The sequence below is a fragment of the Coturnix japonica genome, chromosome 2 (assembly GCF_001577835.2).
Source record: "Coturnix japonica isolate 7356 chromosome 2, Coturnix japonica 2.1, whole genome shotgun sequence".
Lineage (NCBI taxonomy): Eukaryota > Metazoa > Chordata > Aves > Galliformes > Phasianidae > Coturnix > Coturnix japonica.
In genome coordinates this window covers 42409370-42428560 of record NC_029517.1, presented here as the reverse complement: position 1 = coordinate 42428560, position 19191 = coordinate 42409370, and the positions used below count along the sequence as shown (strand labels likewise).

At 40.0% G+C, this 19191-nt stretch overlaps 1 protein-coding gene across 8 annotated transcripts in view; it reads right to left on the bottom strand.

Annotated features, from left to right (window-relative positions):
* Positions 1–19191, bottom strand: part of ELMO1 (engulfment and cell motility 1) — a 274768-nt gene that overhangs the window by 221299 nt on the left and 34278 nt on the right. For 7 of the 8 annotated variants that reach the window (XM_032442431.1, XM_015854222.2, XM_015854221.2 and 4 more), the window contains one exon: positions 9280–9429. In XM_032442431.1, coding sequence (XP_032298322.1) covers positions 9280–9357 — 78 coding nt within the window. In that variant the 5' untranslated portion in view covers positions 9358–9429. Of the gene's footprint in view, positions 1–9279; positions 9430–9763; positions 9880–19191 lie in introns of those variants that run through there. The other variant, XM_015854225.2, reaches the window with a different exon arrangement.

Sequence of the window (19191 nt, the reverse complement as noted above, 5' to 3'; positions counted from 1 at the left end):
TGCCTAAATGAGCAGCAAACGCCAGCACGTGAGAGAAAATGCAAAGTGAGAATGCACTCCTCTGAAGTAACCGGCATGTACCTTTTTGCCTATGTGAGCACAAGTGGAGACAGATCAAGCCAGTTGCACAAGACAAGGGCCTTCCTCCACACAGCTGATCGACTTCATCAGTTCCTCAGGCTGGAGTACCGTGTCACCTGCATGTGCTTGCTTTGACCTGCTGTCCCCCCTGCATATTGCAGCTTCCAGCAGTGCTAGCTTCTCCTTACAGTCAGCAAGAAGTCATGTTTCCCAGTGGAGGAGAAAACACACACAGGGAAACAAACAATCCTGTGTGATCAACTCCAGTTCTCAGCTGCTCTCTTCCTTCTATCCCTAGCAGAAAATCATCCCACTGAGGGAGGAGCACAGGGGGCTGCCTGGAGCTTGGGCAAGGCCCACTTGCTGGCCACATACAGCCTGCAGCTGTGCAGCCCTTCAGGGTACTGCTGGGACTTCCTGGTGCCGCCATACTCTGACTAAGCAACAGAATGAAAAGAAGTGCAAATCTTCTGGGATACAAAAAGCTTGCCATCAGCAATTTGATAGCACTACAGTGAGCTTTACAAATTAACAAACGTGAAAGAGTTTACATTTGCAATCCTAATAAGCTCCTGCTTCTAATAATCCCTCAGGCTCCACTCTCCCTGCACAGAACCATTGACACAACCTTCCCCTACCATGCCAAGCAGATGAATGCCACCAGCACAAGAGCTCCTGGCTGTGAGCATCACCAGGGCTGCCACAGGCTGTAAGACAAGCACTAGCATTATATGCTCTACAAGTGGCAGAAGGGTGAGCAATGAGCTTCTTTGTTGGTTTGGTTGTTTGTGTTTAAAGTGAACCAAGTAAGATGAGGTAAAAGCTTACCTCTGCTCTCTGCAGACCATTCAGAGATGCAGGTTTTGCTACAGCTGTCAATATTTGCCTGCTGCCAAGGAGAAACGACTTGACATTTTGGTCAAATGAATCTTCTCACAATTATTTTTATGAGAACGCACACAATGTCTTTGCTGCATTTACAGCTCTAAACAAATAAATAAAATCCACTTCATTACCTAACATACTTCAAAGAACTCCTTACAATCAGATAAACCTAAATATTTCAGAGTACTCCCTTCATCTAAATGATTATTTTGTACTAGTGTTTCTAGATAGGATATTTCTGCCTTTATGTCCTTCTCCTACACTGCAAAAATGAAGTGTGTTTTTACACACACTGTGATGATCTTCTTAAAGCTTTAAGAAGATCAAGCTGTAGCTTTAATGCATGAAATGACACAGACTAAACCAAAGCTCCCTATCAGGAGATAACCCCTACAGCTACCCCTGCACAACTATCCTGCACTGAGTACCTCAATTGGTATAAAAGCGTTACCTTAGTGTAGGTATTAAATTCACAGCTGAAACATAATGGGAAACTATAACAGGACAATACAGCTTCATGAGTTGTTGGTCTGCATGGACACGGAGAACACTGAGCACAGGCAGTGCTAGAACTGATGTGAATTTGCACACCCAGTAAAAATTTATCTGCACTGACACCTCATACTCATGTCTGTAGTCTGGCAGCAACATCTAGTCAACACGAGACTGTGATACTGTGATTTCTGCTCAGCTGTACACCTTTCAGGGACACATCTCCAGGCTGCGTGCACTAAGGTACATGCAGATCCCAAACACGGGTCAACTATGCAGGATGCTGCCTGTGATGTATTTTGTACCACCTCCAAGATAACTTGAAGAGCACAGATCAAGATCTCCCCCCTATTTCTCCACCAGCTTAATCCTCTCATGCCTACACCTCTGGTTCCCCACAGAGGTAACCACCCAAACAGGAAGCATTTAGTATGGGCATGCTGATTGGAATGTTTTGTTCCAAGGAAACTGCAGGATGAGCAGACACCCCTAAGAGACAATGCTGACCAAGCTCAGTACAATCCTAAGTACACTGACCTGGGCTTAAAGCACTTCCAAATCAAAGAGATGGTGTTTGTGAGCATCAGGAAGAAGACAGAAGGCCAAATCTGTTTAGAAGCCTTTGTTACAGGTGCAGTTCAGGTGTACTCCCACGGTGCTATGCAAAATAGCTTCCCTTAGGCCAAAGGCTAAATACTTTTCCTTTTCAAAAGGCTATCAGAGATTCACAGCTTTGTTTGTTTGTTTTGGACAAGGGCTGGGATATTGCCTTCTCTGCCTGACACTTCCTAATGAGGGAAGAGGAAAAACCTTAACTCTTCTTGCTGCTAAGCCAAAAACCAGCAGATGCATCACATCTGTTAGTGGAAAACATCCAGCGTCAAAGTTCTGTTGCTGAACTACACATCTGTCAAAGTAAGGAGATCTCAAGCCAGTAAACAGACCATTCTGTCTGTAATTAATGCTGCCATTCTGCTAACAAATCTTCTGGTGCAAAAGTAATTTGTATGGATTTAACAAAAGAGAAAAATACCTCTTCTCCTGATCAGAAGAGGCTTCATCTGTTCCTGTTGCACTACATGGAATACAGCAGCAGCAGGACTGCCCACTACCAGCGCACCAAATGCCAGGAGGCCTGGCTCCTAGATTCACCCTGCTGTTGATTTCTCAAAGTATAGGGGCAAGCCTTGCACAAAATGAAGACCCCGGGTACCTTTGGTCTTCAGGGCAGGTAGGCTGGGCTGCTGATTTGAGCCACTGCCGGAATCTACTCCCTCCACTGACTACTGTTGAACAACAGTGAGACCTAACTCACTCCTCAGGCACTGGGCTACAGTAATTCTGAAATCTGCATTTCACTACATATAAGCATTGCTCCAACGATCATAGTAAGATGATAACTTGACTGCAAAACAAAGAAGCAGTGCTCTGGAGTGAAACACAACATTATTAAAATAAGCAAAACACGACTTTACAATGTCTTACTTCACACACTGGGATACTAATAAGCTATATTATTTCCTGCTTCTTAGGGACACAAAAAGCCTCAGTTAGGAATACTAAAAGGCAATAAAGCACCTAAGGACCTACGGTCTAGTGGATTACAGCACACTTGCAATATACCTGCACCACAAATTTAAAATAGCACTCAGTGGACAAGCGTTACAAAGTGAGGCTTTAAGATGTGGCTCTTCATACAACCACTTTATTAGGTGAGGATACCATTGAAAACCAAGTTTAATTCACCCTGCAAGCCCACAGCTCATGACTGACGCTGCTGGCCTACCAGCACAGAAAAGACTCCACAACAAGGCACTAAACTTCATTCTGTGGATGTTTTTGCAGATCTCTTTTGCAGTCTAATCTTGGAGTCCCAGATGGAGAATATAATTGAATTATAAAGTTCTCCTGGATACTCCAGTTGGCCAGAATGTGAATGAGGTACCTCACCATTAATTCAAGTGGTGTGTAACTCCAGGAATCTCATCTAACACAAAACAATTCTTTTACAGCAGAATTAACTTTTAAGAGATGAGATTATTGCTGTTTCAAAAAGCATACAAAGTCAACAACAGCCAAAAAAAAAACCACCACAAATGAAAACTTAACCTTAAGAACTCTATCAGCTGAAGACATCAAAACCCAGGCTAACAAAAATCAGACTAAGGGTGAAAGAGGTGAAATAATATTGTTTCTCTGCTTGTTTCCTAAGGTCTTCCTTCACATCCCTCATTCCAGGGATCAGGAATACTAAGAGACTATTTCTGCACGACCATAAGTGGGACATTACTTCAAGCGTGCCCTTCAGGATCTGTTCTCAGCCAATCAGCAATGGCAGTTCACAGCCTTGAAAGACTCTAATCAACCTATATAGGAACATAGCTTTGGAGAAAATCACAGACAGATAACTAAACCATAACACACAAATGACACTTTTACCCACTATGGCTGCCTGCCACTACAGAAAGAACTGAAGCTGTAATGATAACTGTTCCCAGGCTTATGGTCCCATAAGAAAAGAAACCATATTTTTTCACCACCCTATTGCAATTAACAATGATTGATTCATTATGTTAACAAAGCACTGTTTGTGCATCTACACGTCTTAGTGCACTGAATTATATTCAATGTATTAAAAAAAAATCTGCATGATTCCTTCCAATGCTATTATTTCTAGATGAAAAATAAAAGTTCTTTCATAATGTAAAATTTAGAAATTTCATTATCCCAACATAGAAAATGGTACATTGACTTAGTAAATATAATTCTTGTACCAGTTCTATTAATTATCCCTGATAGTCATAAAACTAAAATGACAATTAAAATGCTAAATACTTCCACTATGATGATTTCCTTCTTACTATCTGTACTATAAACAGCTTCATTTTCCATGTTGTTTAGTTGAAATATTGACAGTTACAGCAGGAAGCAATAAATGTATACGATTGTTAGTCTTTGTTTAAAACATGGAAGCTGGTTTTGAGTAAGCCCTAACTTCAGCTAACTGGCATAAGTTAGTCAAGTAGGTTTTTCTGTTTATTTGGAAAAGTCAGCAACCTTTTGGCTCATCCATTGGTCTATTTCTCACTTTCAGGGGCTTGTAGAAGTATACAAAGTCTTACCCTGAAAAATTAACCATGAGCTGCTTTGCCTTGGTTTTAAGAGATGGCGTATGAAGCCATCACTAAAAATAGGGAGGAATGCTTCAAAGTACAGCCTCTTGTATGTGCAGACCTCAATGTTGCTTCCTCCTTCATTACCTGAGCAATTCTGGAGCTTGCTAATGCTTCATCCATTTAGACTCATGCTGCTAGGATTGTACTGGTATACTTCTAATACTGGTGACAGCACTCACGGGAACTACAGCTATTCTTAGTCCACACACATTGCAGAAGTGAAGTGCCACTCTCCTTTCTCTAATTAAGCATTTCACAACTACTTTTGAACTGTGTCTCTCCACACAGTCTGTGAAACGCTGAGCTAAATCAATTACCGTTCCCCAAGGGTCCAGATTTAGGTCTGAAACCCCAAAGATTCAGGTCTGGAATCCAAGACTACTTGAAAAATCTCTTGACTTGAAAGACATTCTTAAAAGAAGCTTGCACATTAAATCTAAACCTTATAGAGAGCATTAATGTAGAGCAGCCCACAATTACCCCCTATGTGATGCACTGCAGTGTTTTAACAAGACATTGTCATTTCATAGTGCTCCTGTTAATTTTGCCTACTACGTCAAAACTATGCTTTGAAAAGCAAAATACAGCTGTCTTTTTTGTTTTGATTTTGGTTTGTGGTGGTGTTTGGGGCTTTTTTTTTTTCCCCCAGCGAATTTTATATATTCACATCTATCAATTCTATCTAAATTTAATGATCTAGTAGATAAAAGTAAACTTGGAAGAAGAGACTGCACAACTAAGTTTAATTATGAACTGTTCCCTTACATAGGAACGTTTACCTCCAGAGGTCAGGAAGTTTATCACAGAGTACAGAGAAACTCTGGTTTTAAACACACAAACATGAGTGGATTTGTTTGAGGGAGGCATCAATATAAAATATCTACCTTGTGCCTGTTCTGGATGTTGCCTCCCCAGCATCAGAAAGAGAGGAGCTGTGAATTCACACTGTAAAGACTGGAATATCCATGTTATCAAAAACTAGCACTGGCTTTATAAAAAATTAAGCACTAAAAAAGGCTATTGAGAATCACTATATACACGTATATATAATGGACACAAATTTAAGCACATTAATGTGCATATGAACACAAGAAATAACATCATATTAAGAAACAGCTATCTCTGTAACAAATAAAGATTGGAGAGCACTGTCAGCATCCCAGTTAACCTGTACAGAGCCCACATGGTCCCCCCACTCTTACATTCTTCCAGATTTAATTGAGATTAATAAACCAGAAGATTGGGAGATGAAGGTAACGCGTAGTCAGAACCCACACATTCATTTCTCCCTCAGACTGCAGCCCCCAAAAGCATCCCCAAAGATCCCAATGCAAAATCTGAGACCAAACCATTTCCTCAGCTTACATAACAGAAAGACCTAAAAAGTAGATCATCCCTATATCCATAAATCGTAACTATCTTCATTGAAAGTGAACTTTCAGAACAGTACTAATTGTTGCAAGACAGAACTTATACAGGTAACACTTCAGAGGAGCACAAGTCTCTGTACAGTTTATAAAGTTTTGATTGAGGATATGTTGGGAATAGGAAGAAACCCGAAAGGCAAAATCAAAGCATTCTGAAAGAGAGAGACTGAAATCACTGAAGTCTGCCTTGGAAAGAGAAGGCAGAAAAGCACACTAGTTTGCTCATGCTTTAAAGTGAGCTTTAACACATATAGGCAACTGACAGCTGTTAGGTTTAATGTGACTTAATGAGACCCCTTCTAATGAGAGGGGGATGTGAGTAATACGCAGTTTTTCCCTTCTTATTTAAAGCAGCTTTCCAGAAAACAAGCAGTTTCAAAGCCCTGACATCAAATAGTATATTTCAATGAATGAGAAGAAAGGTTAGGCGCAGAGGCTGGTTAAGGAAAGCACTTAATTATATGTTATGCAGGCAAAGAGCCTCCCTTCCCCAATGAGACTAATTTAGTCTGCTTTACATTAAAAATACTGTTGATCAACCCAGGCCAACAATCCTACAGGAAATATAGCACAAGGCATCAACTAGAAAAGCTCTGTGACTCCAAATTCAGGTCATCAGAAATCAAGCACCTGAAGAGGAAGTATTCAACAAAGTTCATTAGCATTTAGTGGAAATAAAGCACTCATGAGCTCTTTCCAGGCCCAACAACTTCCAACATACCATTGTCGACTACTGTGGGTTTTATGGCAAAATTTCCTTTTTTGAAAGTATCTTATTCTCTTCATTGCTAAGTAAAACATTCATATACACAGTACATGAACAGGGATACTGCACAGCTGAGTTATAAATGCTTCCAAGAACATCCAACAGGCAACTTAACAAATATATAGGTTTCCCTCTAGTCTTTTCCGTGGTATTTTTACTTCTATATTTGGAACAGCTCCAGAATCTGGAAAGATGAAGAACTTGCATTATGCTACAGTGTGTTATTTTTCTGTTGTTCCTTGAGCTAGAAATACAGCGCTGTTCTTTTAAATGCTCGCTTTCTTTCTGGCAAGGGATTAGAGGGGGAGAATAAAGGTAAGGAAGATAAAATTTTGGGTGGCTTCTGAATTGTGCCATATGGTGCTTGACTGAACAGATCCCAACTGGGGATATAAGCAACACACTCTGGTTGCAGTGTTTGGTCAGTAATGAAGTAAGTCACTTCACTTTTCTGCCTTCCTTTTCCTTTTGGCTGTTTACAATTCCATGAAGCAATCTAAGACATAAACCAACTCTTCAACTGAATACACATTCTAAGGAAAACAGATCAGGAAAGAGTTAACACTAAGTTAAGCAAAAGCAGAGTTGTGTTTAGGAGTATGTCTCACACTACATGTTTTTAAGGCTCATATTCACTTTTCTCCTAACCTCAACAAATATGAATGTGCAGGTTTGTATTTATGCGTGTGGGAAAGTGATAGGACTCTCCCATCTTCATTTCTTGTTACTACATCTGCATTTTCATTGCCCCTCTTGTCACTGCATGAATAGTAAGGGCACCATTAGCCTCTCTTCCATCAGCCTCATTTTCCTCCTCACCCTCTCCCCCACAAAGTGCCATGTGGAAGCTGACTGCTACCCCATGTAAGTGAGCATTCATCCTTCTTGTTCTCTCTAAATCTTATGCAGTAAAGTTAAAACAAAGTTCCAGAACAGAACACTAATAATTTAGATAAAGCATATATTGTGGCTGTAGAGTTATTTTAAGCCCTTTTGTAAATTAAAAACAATAATTTTGGTATTATTTTGCTGCTGCTTGAACGGAGACTGAAAAATATTTGATCTTCATCCCCAATGTATTCAGTAGCAATAAGCTGATGATCATCATGACTAACACGCATCTTTCTCTGAACACAGTGTGCCCAGTGTCTGCCATTTGTTATGTAAGAAGGAAAAAAAAGTCAAACAGTCTTCACTCCAGTAGCCAGAAGATTTGTATTTACACAGACATGCTTACTAACAAATTTCAGCAAGCAAAAAAGTAGAAGCATGGCAGGTCTGGAAAATAAGGTACAAAGTGTTAAATACGAGGCAAACACCACTGTGGGGTTAACTAGAAGTGAAACTGATTGCAATGCACAAAGAAAGTAGGATTCTATTTCAGTAAAATGTTCTCAGCACAAATTCAGTTTTCCTCCTTAATAGAGTTTCATAATGTTCTTGGCCCCTAGATACACTAGGTTTAAGCACATTAGTAAAGGCTTGCAAGCTTTCCTTCACTCTAAATACTATTTACAGAAATAATTATTTTAAACAGGTAGCACAATGTAGGCTTTCAATACATTATGGGGAAGCTGTTAAATATTAAAGACATGCTTTTAATATTAATGCATATGCCACAAAAGAATAATCTCAGAGAAGTCCAGAACACAAAATACAGCACTCATAACTTAATCAGCTCTCCCACCACTACAAGTAACCTACACAGTTTAACTCATAAACATGAATACATGTCCCACAAAATAAACAGCCAGTTTTTAAGAAGTCCAGAACAAAGTATAATATTCGTATAACTTAATCTGTCACTCCCTGCCCCACAAAAAACCTACAGAGCTTAACTCATAAATTTGAATTCATTTGCTTCTGTACCTTGCCTCAAATCAATTCTGTCAATGCAGCCACTGCAACAGAAACAACCAGGGGAACAGGACAACCCATGAGATACCCATGAAGAACACAAAGACTCCCCTGCTCCAAGCGTGCGTGCCACTGCTTAAGTTCCAAATCCTGCACTTGCTGCAGCCATTCAGCATGATCATACTACAAATGCAAAGTACCGACTGTAAAAATTTGCAAAGACATTCTGCCAGTAGGTAACAACATTACCACAATTTTACAGTTGAACAAAATTAAGGCACAAAAGTGTTAAGTGGGTCACATAGGGAGCAAATGCCTCGGTTTAGCAGCTGTTTAAAAACCAAAACCAAATTAAAAACAGAGCAGAACACATCAAAAATTAAGCAGTAGCAGAGGAAGAAGGTTTCACCTCTTCTGCTAAAAACACCTTATACTGAATATGTACTCACAGAAACGCGTGCGTCTAAGTAAACAGAGGTGCTGAGACAAACAGATACACATATATGTTTATAGACACACACACATATATATGTACACATTCTTCTCTCTCTCCCATTCCAGGTCCATAGGAATAGACACACACACAGACACTTACTTGATCGATTTCCATCAACTTGGGGAAGGCACCCGGCCATTCGATTGCCACCTTCACTATATCAGCAGGAGGGGGCATTGCGACGCTGCTGTTCTTTGGAGCCAGCACAACTGGACACTAAATACTGCAGAGAGCCTCTCTCATTCACACCTGCAGGGAGAAGAGGGGAAAAAAAAATACAGCAGTTCAGACAGAACTCTACCAACGCTGCTTTGTTTCCTGCACTTCCTCTGGCTGGGCAGGTGCATGAAAACATCTGTGTATATGCATATGCAGGAGCATAAGAACTGCACATATTACAAAAGCAAGCACAGGACACAATGCCACGACACACTGCACAGCCAATCTGTTCGAAAGATGGCTGAAGCACTGAGATGTACAGTGAATAACAGGCAAGCATTAGATTTAAATAGAGAAACTATTTTTAAATATTATCGAATACGCTTGTAGAAAAAAGCAACAAACTAAAGGAAGCTGTTATTACGGTGTCACTCCTCAGGTCCCTGGGAACACGATGGCATCACTTGCAGCTTGCGCTCCAGAAGAAGAGATTGCCCAGGAAGTCATGGCCAGGAAACACTGTTTCTTTTAACTATAGCAATGATCTTCTATGTGTTCACAAATAGATCGCTGCACTATAGCAACCAGGATGTCAGGAAGAAGGCAGAACGCAGCAGTTTCCACATATACATACATACACACATCCTCACCTTACTGAGTCAAAGATACTGCTTTGTGGTAAACCTTAGAAGAATGCACAGGGATACAGTGTGCATTGACAACAATATCACCAGACAGCTACATAAGACATGATGGTTCTGTAAGTGCACGAATATCAACAGAACTGCATTCTGAACATGCACAGGCTGTGAATTTTGGGGAAGGAAAGGAAAGAGGAAGAGCCAAAACCTGAGGCTTGCAGAATTTAAGTTCTGTCCTTAAGGAGCCTAAAGCTCCTTGAAGTTTGCAACCTTGCAATAACAACAAACAACTTGCAAAGCAGTGCAGTACTTAGCAGAGGTCCCCCCTTCTTCTTCACTCTTCTACCAGCTCAGCAACAGCCAGACAGCCACCAAAGCAGTAAAGCTCTGCAGTTCTCAGGCACAGTAACCCATGCAGGTAGCGACATGCTCTCCTGCTTTACCAAGCCCTCACCACAGAGTCTAAATTTCAGATCATGGTGTTTCCCATGCTTTTTACTGAGACCTGGCAGAACACAACCACATACAGCATAGCAAAAGCAGCTGCATACGTCCCCAGAGGCGCAGCTCTTTTTCTGAGCAGAAAAAGAAGGAAGTGGTTAACAAACGGGCCACATGCTCTCACATACACCCCTTGAAAGAGCTAAGGCAAGAGATGAGTTGTCAGAACATACCAGACATCCAAGAGCTGCAAACATGTACTGAGGGAAAAAAAAAGTCTGACCACCTTTTCCTACTGCTTCAACTCAACCAAGCCTATCAATAGAGCTCTCCCCATCTGCAGCACAGCATGAACTCGGTCAGCCTAAGCAAAACTGTGAAACCAGCCCTTCACTGAGAAGGTTCTGTACCTTCATCTTCTACTATCTCTAAGTGTGAGCTAGCCCAGCCTTCATGATATGGCTCCACCCATACGTGCCTTTGTGTCCATTCTGGAAAGGGTCAGCCCCCCCATAACTTTCAGCCCTGCTGCATTCTACAAAGGGCTCTCAACACACACTAAAACATACAACAATGTATGAACTTTAACACAGCAAGATTTTCTTTCCAATAGTGGCAATTCTGATGCTGACAACATCATACATCTTCACAAAACAAAGTGGAAGGCAGTAAAAAAGACAACAGATGGACTATAAATAAGACTGCACTGCACAAAATGCCTTGAAAAGAAAAAAAAAAAAACACAATTAAGAAATATAGTAACACTGTCTACACTGGTACATGCACAGAAACTCTTGATAGATATCCCAGGGACCAGGATTAAACACAATTAAAGCAAATGACTAGCTTGCTAGGGATCAAGAACAGCTATACTGGCAGCTGCAGCTTCCCTGTTAAAGCCCAAGTGGTACAAAGCCCCACGAGCTCTCCCCTAATATCTTTCACTTCTACTATTTGCATCTCCCATGAGCGTTCCCCCCTTGCTGCACAGAACAGTAACTTCACTCACCAGAAAAAAAAAGAAAGTAAGAAAATGCAGTCATCTGCTTTTAGCATGTTTTAAATTTGCTTCCTGGAGGTGGCACAACTTGGCTGGGAGGAGCAATGAGCTGTTAATCCACCTTGAGAGTAAAACGAAATCAAGACTCTTGTGCCTTTCTGCTGACACACAGTGAGAACATTTCCCCCCACCACAGCAGAACGGTCCTCAGTAGTTTCAGTCTGGTGATGTTTCAGCATGAAAGTGTTAGCAAAGCTTAAGCCACATTGGCTGCCTGGTACTCTCAAAAGCACAGGATTCCCCAGCATGAGGGACACAGGACCTCCCCTCTGGGATGTAAGAGAACCATAAAGATCACCACGAATGCTGGAAAAAATGCTTTGGGTCACAACTACTGGCCATGAGTATGAAAGCAAAATGACATTACACAGCAATGAATTTGCAGAAAACTTCTACATTTACATACAAATGCAGGCATTAGCCTTCATTTTCCCCTAGTGAGTTGTGGTCCATCTTAACAAGTCACTCAGGAAGGGGACAAATGTTTTAAGAAACAACTAAAGAACTAAGCTAGCACTGGAGATCTCTCACATTATTAATATATATTATAATTTATATGTATCATGTATATGTACAGATACAAAAGACAGAGCAAAGTGACAGATCTTTAACCAATACAAATGGATGTAGTTCAACTTATCCCACCAGAAGGACAACTCATAAGCATCAGAGTAGTCTGAATGCTGAAAACCTTACAGAAAATAGTCACTAAAAATTTATTCTGTTACTTAGGAGACCAGTCAGAAGGGCCCAGATATTTTCTCTACATTTTAATCTTACAAATCCAATACAGGACCTGAAAGATAATCCGAGTTTTTTCTACCTACATAGTAACACCAGAATTTTATACTGCTAGTCAAAGTAGATCTTCATCACAAATTAACAACCACAAGGAAAATTCTAAACACTGTTGTAAATTCTGAATTATCTATCATTTCTTCTACTGATACATTGTGTTAGACACTGCCTAATACAGAAGGAAAAGCTCAGTCCCCAGTGAGAACTGCTTACCAAACTGGAAGCATTTCACATGATGTGAATGAAGAACAAGAACCAAGGTCAAATGCTTTTTGTTATGTCAGTAGCAGTCAAGTAGCAACAAGGATAAGGACTTTTCTGAAGGTTCCAGTTACAGACTTCATTCAAGAACAATCAGCAGCATGCTATTTTACATTGTTAAGCTAAACAACACAACTTATACAACCAAAAGTACCAGTAGCATGCCTTCTTACATCAATACAGTTCTCAGAACTGTGACAGATTACCCTGTTAAAGTGCAAATCCTGCAAGTACTCTTATTACCACACACAGCATACTTCTGTATCTCAACCACACTCTGCAGTCTAAGAGTAATAAACACACTCAAAACTGGAAATCAAGATGTGTTAAATTTTAATACAAAAATGCATCAGCACATGCTTGCAAACTCCCAGTTTACCTACCCAGCTCTGAGGAATTAATTCAGTATACATATTAAAATATATTTACTTTTCCCCCTTCTACCTTTGTCGTGCATGTGAAAACAGGAATACAAAATAGCTTTCTCAATAGAACGTGTTTTGTTTTAAACTTATTTTGCAATCTCTGTGCCACTTAGCATACAAGGTTCTCAAAGTGCTCTGCACTTACAGCTATCAGAGTATGTCTCTGAAGAAATAAACTGTATTCTTATTCTATGGATAAGAGGAGAAATGAAGGCTATATGAGGAGTTACGTGACTGGAAATTTTAGTTGTATATGAAAACCATGGCCCACAGCAGCTTATTTCTTCTTTTACAGAAACAGAGCCAGGTCACAGACAGCACTATTAGCAAAGTTGATGGCTTAAGAACAAGCAGAGGAATGTATTTAAAAAAAAAAAAAAAAAAAAAAAAGGAAGTGCATGTGGAAACAACCTGAGGCCTGTGCTCATTGTGGGTAGGACCTCCCGCCAGCCATGGACCAAATCCTGCCCGGCCAAGAACAAACCCACTGCCCACAGGCCTGGTGCTCACGCTCTACTCAGGCTCTCATATAACTATGTGATCATAGACCTTGAAACTTTCAGGTACTGGAGTTGATCTTAGAAACATGGATGTGAAATAAACAAAAGCAGGAAAGCTCAAATCCACACAGGAAGGGTGGTGAATATTCACGTGGTTATCACCTGCCAGTTTCACACATACCCATAACCTTTCTTCACAACTGTACTCCAGGTATTTTATCTTCCCCACAGCACTGCTGTTCTGTTCCCTAAGAAGCGGTTTGTGTATTTGAGGTCCTGCTGACATTTTCAAAAGAATAAACAAAAAAAAAAAAAAAAATCTCTTCAAAACTGCAGAGCAAAATAAGCTTTAAAATGTGCTTGAAAAGAAAAGGTAGAAGAAAACAAAGTAGCCTGGATGTACTTGGAACAAAGGTAAATAGGCTGCCTCATTTTGCTTCTAGAGCTCATATTGAAGCATTCCAGAAAACTATAGTTACTTGCTTAATTTCAATTTCTCTGCTTCTTGGAAAACCATATTCCTTCTACTAAAGCACTTTAATTTACACATAAATAATTCCAAGAAGAGTACTGGAAACCTGGTTGCGATTACTGAAGGAATCTGAACTTTCATGGTAATTTAATTAATGCTTACATATCACCCAGCCAGCTAAAGATGCTCTCTATATTAAGGATGTTAACATTGAATAACTCCAGGCTAGAGATCAGGAAAGTACCAAACCATTCACTCACGTATTCAATACTAAACCAAGGGGGAAACAAAAAGTTAAAACCTGGTGGTTAATGATGTTGCATTTAGCTTCACAAAGGCCTTGACTTTTAAAAGAGGCTGAGTACCTGCCCAGCACATACGACCAGGACAGGTATCCAGAAGACACAAAAGCAAATAATAAGCTGCATAAAAGGTTACAATTCATCTAAATTTCTCACAGTTTATCAGGGCTCACTGGTTAGCTTTGGCTTATTTCTTGCCATCTGCCTATAACTCCAGATGTGTCTAAACTGAAGTAAGCAACAACAAAACCAAAACACCTCTCTCCTAAAGAAAAATCTATCTAAATACAGATTTTCTTCTCCCGTCTCCTAAGGCACTCTCACATAACCTGAGAGATACAAGCAATGGAGAAAAGATGAAACCTCGGTTACATTCAACTTTGCTGCTCATATGGGTTTGTAAGAACAAAATGAAAGGCTTCAGGAATGTGAAAGTTGAGGAGGAAAGAAAAAAAGGAATTGGTATTATAAAATTAACAAGTCAAATGAAGCAATATAAATGCAATTTCTTGTAGACTTTGTATGTTTAAGCTAAAAAAATAATAATCCAAAGGAGTCTAACAACAGCAAACTGAATAAGTTTATTACAGGATGGTTCTAAATACATAAGAAGAGGTTAAACAGAGAAATTCTGTCAAAAGTTCTGTGATCAAGGAAAGCAATTTTATGTGGGATTCAGCAATGAGTAAAGAAATAACAAAATATCACAGCCCTTTGTAGCACTAACACCATTTGGCCGTGGTACTTGGAATTTTCCTGGCATTTTGATAAATTACAGAATAAGAAAGAGCACACAAAAAGAGCATCTCCAGTCAAAATGATAACATTTTATTGCTTCATTTTAGCAGAGGGTGAACCAAGGCCACAATGACTGGCTGTATCCCAAAGGAGGTAACAGAGACAAGTAAGCTCAAGGTTGGGAAGAATTCTAAATCATGCTAGAAGAAAGATTAGTAAGTAATATAAAAATAAGAGAAAACAAAAAGGGATTTTTTTTACCCTATCAGTGCTCATGACATATGGAGGAACTAATGTCATTGTCAGGAAGTTAGTAGTCAAAAGGAGGAAGAAAGGAAGAGAGGACAGAGACGCATGAATACTAAAGGAAATAACCAAGTTAGCTGACAGCACACAGACAGGATATTGAAGGTGAATAAACAATACTTTTCTGAAGAAATTGTTCTGCAATGAAAAACAAAGGAGTGGAGAAGCGAGAGACACTAACAGTCCACAGTGAATAAGCAGAGCCAGATGCTCATCATCATGCTCATCAGAAATAAAAGAAACTGCAAACAAAATACTACTTATAATTTATGAGTCTATCAAGGACACGAAAGTTTTAAGACACCAGACTTTTGCTTCAGGCTTCAGGCACTTTTTGCTCTTCAAAATGGCAAAAAACCACCAGCAAACACGCCTGTCAGTCTTGCAGCTCAATCTACAAAGGTGTTCCTACCAGTACTGTTTTTCTCATATCTACTGAAATAATTGCATCAAAACAGCTAACAGTCACAGACGCAGACACACTAAAAAATCTCACCTTATTTGCTACTTCCTATTGCTAAACAGTTCCTTCAAGTACTCCTATAGCAAGACTCTGCCCTCTGCCATTAACACACATTTGCAAGTAACACTTCGCTCCTAACACCTGGTGACTTCTCAATGCTTGCACTCTGAAGCACACTTTGCAAAACAGCAAGAATGCACATGGAAAGCACAGTCGCAGACTCTTTAATACAGCATAGCTCAAGCTTTTTCACAAGTTTTAGATACAAACAAGGTCCCCTGGATGGCTATCTCCTATCAAGAGTAGTTGCTGAGACTAATCCAGAATTTAAATGGATATTAGAAAGCCCTCTTTGGAAACAGGAATACGAAGATGCTAAGGAAGGAAACGTCAACAGAGTCATATACACTAAAAAACTAAAGGCAAGCTCCAGATTCATCTAAATAGAGCGCATAGGGTATTTTAAAGGTATGCTAGAAAGTATGATGAGCAAATATTCAGAAGTAATGTGACTACAAGGTAACAGCCATAAGAACACGCTGTCACTCAACCCATCTTCAAGGATGACGAGCCCTGAACAAATCCTGAGGGACTACATTAAACATGACATCTGATAACAGAGAGTCTGGGGATTTTAACAGCAGATTAGCTGTTACTCATTTGTATTGCAAATTCCTGAGTAGCAGGTGACACTACTCAAGCAGAGTGGTTGGACAACACAACTTCCTGTAGTCCCTTCCAGCCTCAACCATTCTATGATTCTGTTGAGTACGCCAATGAAATGACCTCAGGGTATCTTGAAGCCTTAGACTGTGCATCCACATTCAAATATTATGCCTTCTTTGTATTAAATGTATAAACAATGAGCAAAAAGGGCAGACTTTATGGCAGGTTGCTTTCTATGTCATGGCAGTATTCCCTAAATAAAATAAAAATGACTGTCCGTTACAACTTCAGAACAAGTTTCTGTAACTCTTCCCAGTCAGCAATCTCAGAGCATCCATTCAACAGAGATCTCACCCTCTTATAACATGAACTGAGATCTTAAGGATGAAGATGTAACTATTTCCAACAAGAAAACTACTGAAAATCATTTCTGTTTTGCAGTCCAATACATATTGTGGCACTCAACATAGTTTGTGGTCACTCCATAATTGAATTGAGCACTTTTTTCCAACACTGAAACCCACATTACACATGGAAGGAAAAAAAGAATGTTGTAAACATCATCCATATACTGCTTTCAGTAAAACCCCAGAGACACAAGCTGTTTAAGCAGTGCACACCAATTGAGAAGACTTCTGTTGCTACTTTGTCATGGGGAAAGCAGAACACATGATGTGTTCGCACCCAAATTACAACCTATTTATGAGCTTAAAGCCACCCTGAATCTGATTTATGTTGTTATGCCAGACTAGGAAAAGTAAAAGGAAGTGAGAAGTGATCAGGTAAACTGCTGTTTCTTCTAACTGCAAAGACTCTGTAGAATTTCCCAGATGGCTTCCACTAATGCTCACCGTTAAAAGCTGAGGATGGCACAGCAGTATTACCCTGTATTACCCTATTTCCTTGTTCTGGTTGAAGCTCCTACTCCAGCCTCTCTGGGAATGTGCATCACAATGCCAAGAATGAGCAGAACATTCTGTGTATCCAAACTGGCTAATAAAAAAATAAATAAATTAGTGCTTAATCATCCCACTATAAACATGCAGAGACAACACAACCAGCACCGTCTGCACGCTGAGGACTGAACTATGCCAGTCACATTATACTGTAAAATGACTCGTGGAAGTTTCCTTCTCAGGAGCCAGAGCATCAGTTGTCACTGATTGCTGCTGCAACTCAATCAGCTTCTTTCAAAACACTCATTCAAAATGAACTGGCACTTGCTGTGCAATGTTGTTCTATATTATCGTAACAACAAATAGGGTTATATTAATACTCTCTAGATTCCACCCCAGAGCTATTGCCAAGTATTTTGCAAAATGTGAATTTAGAAATGCCAGCTACAGGACAGGAAGAGCCTGGCAGCAACAGGCAAAAGGGCATGATGCCTTTGCTGTATAATAACATGCATGTCACTAACTAACTACATAGCAAAAATGGATCCTCACAACAAAAATACTGTAATACGCAGCAACACCCTGAGCCATGCTCTGTATGCTTTCTGCTACGCTGAAATCTTCTTACTCCATGACACTTAAGCTTCTGCCGTTCAAGGTTCCGCTCCCTAGCAGAACATACATCTCCATCACCCCAGTGTTACTGTCCACCCTTCTGCTCTCTAGTACCAGCACAGGCACTTGGCCAACAGACTGGTTCTGAGAGAGACTGCTAAAAAAAACCAGCCCAACAAAACAAAAGCAACACATCTGCAGCCAAGTTAGCCCCCTGAATTCATTCACCTCTCACGTGCCTGAGCAGGACCACCATCAAGTATGTGTAAAGACAAAGGAAAGCAAGAACAACTTGTTTGTCTTAAACAGACACGGAAGCACCCTCCACCTTAAGAACAGGTTTATTTCACCTGTGCAGATTTCAGGGTATCACAGCTGAGATTCACTTCAGAGTAGCAGAAAATGATGTAAAAATATAATTACCAGCTCATTATGGTATGTTTCATTAACTCAATCAGCTCCTTTATAATTCTAACACACATTAAAAGATTAAAGTATTTGGATAAAATCAAAGTACATTTTTAGTGTTCTGCTGATTGCCAGAATTGGTAATTCTCACAAATAAACTAACAACCCTTCACTAAGGCTCCTGTGAACATAACCACTGTTGGAGCATCCTCGCTTAATGTTTCCAAATGACATTTTGCCACTGCATTTGGGGGTGAGGGGTGATAAAAAAAAATAAAACTAAAAAAATCCCTGTTCACTTAACTATCTAATTCAATCAGACACAGTAGTGTTCTCAAATAAAACTGAGATTCATAATTTGGAACTTCCTATAGGCCCAACACCTGGCTAAAAAGCCCTTAGTGTGAAAATGCCAGCACTAAAACAAAGCACAAAACAGCCTCTCTGTCACACACTTTTAATCTGCTTTCAATAGTAATTTAACATCAGTAGATCTCTAACGTTCAAGTACTCAACGTGATTTATCTATAAATTGCTTTAAAAACAGAACAGACTCCTCTCTCTGCCCTTCAGTAAAGCACTTCTATTCTGCTATGAAGACTAAAACAGCTTTTACAGGTTTGGCAGCATAGTGAAAACAGTAAGCACAGAATTAATTTACTCTATTACCCTCACTTTTGCTATACTAAGCGACATTCAAATCACACATTGAAAGCATAAGCACTTCCAGGAAGCAGCAGTGCCTGTCTCTACTAAAAGAATACTTCAAGACTTAGGCTTGACCCATCCCTCCCTACAGTCTGATGATGCTCCAGGTTAATGTCCATGCAGTCCTCACGCTGTGTTCTCAGGCCTGTTCA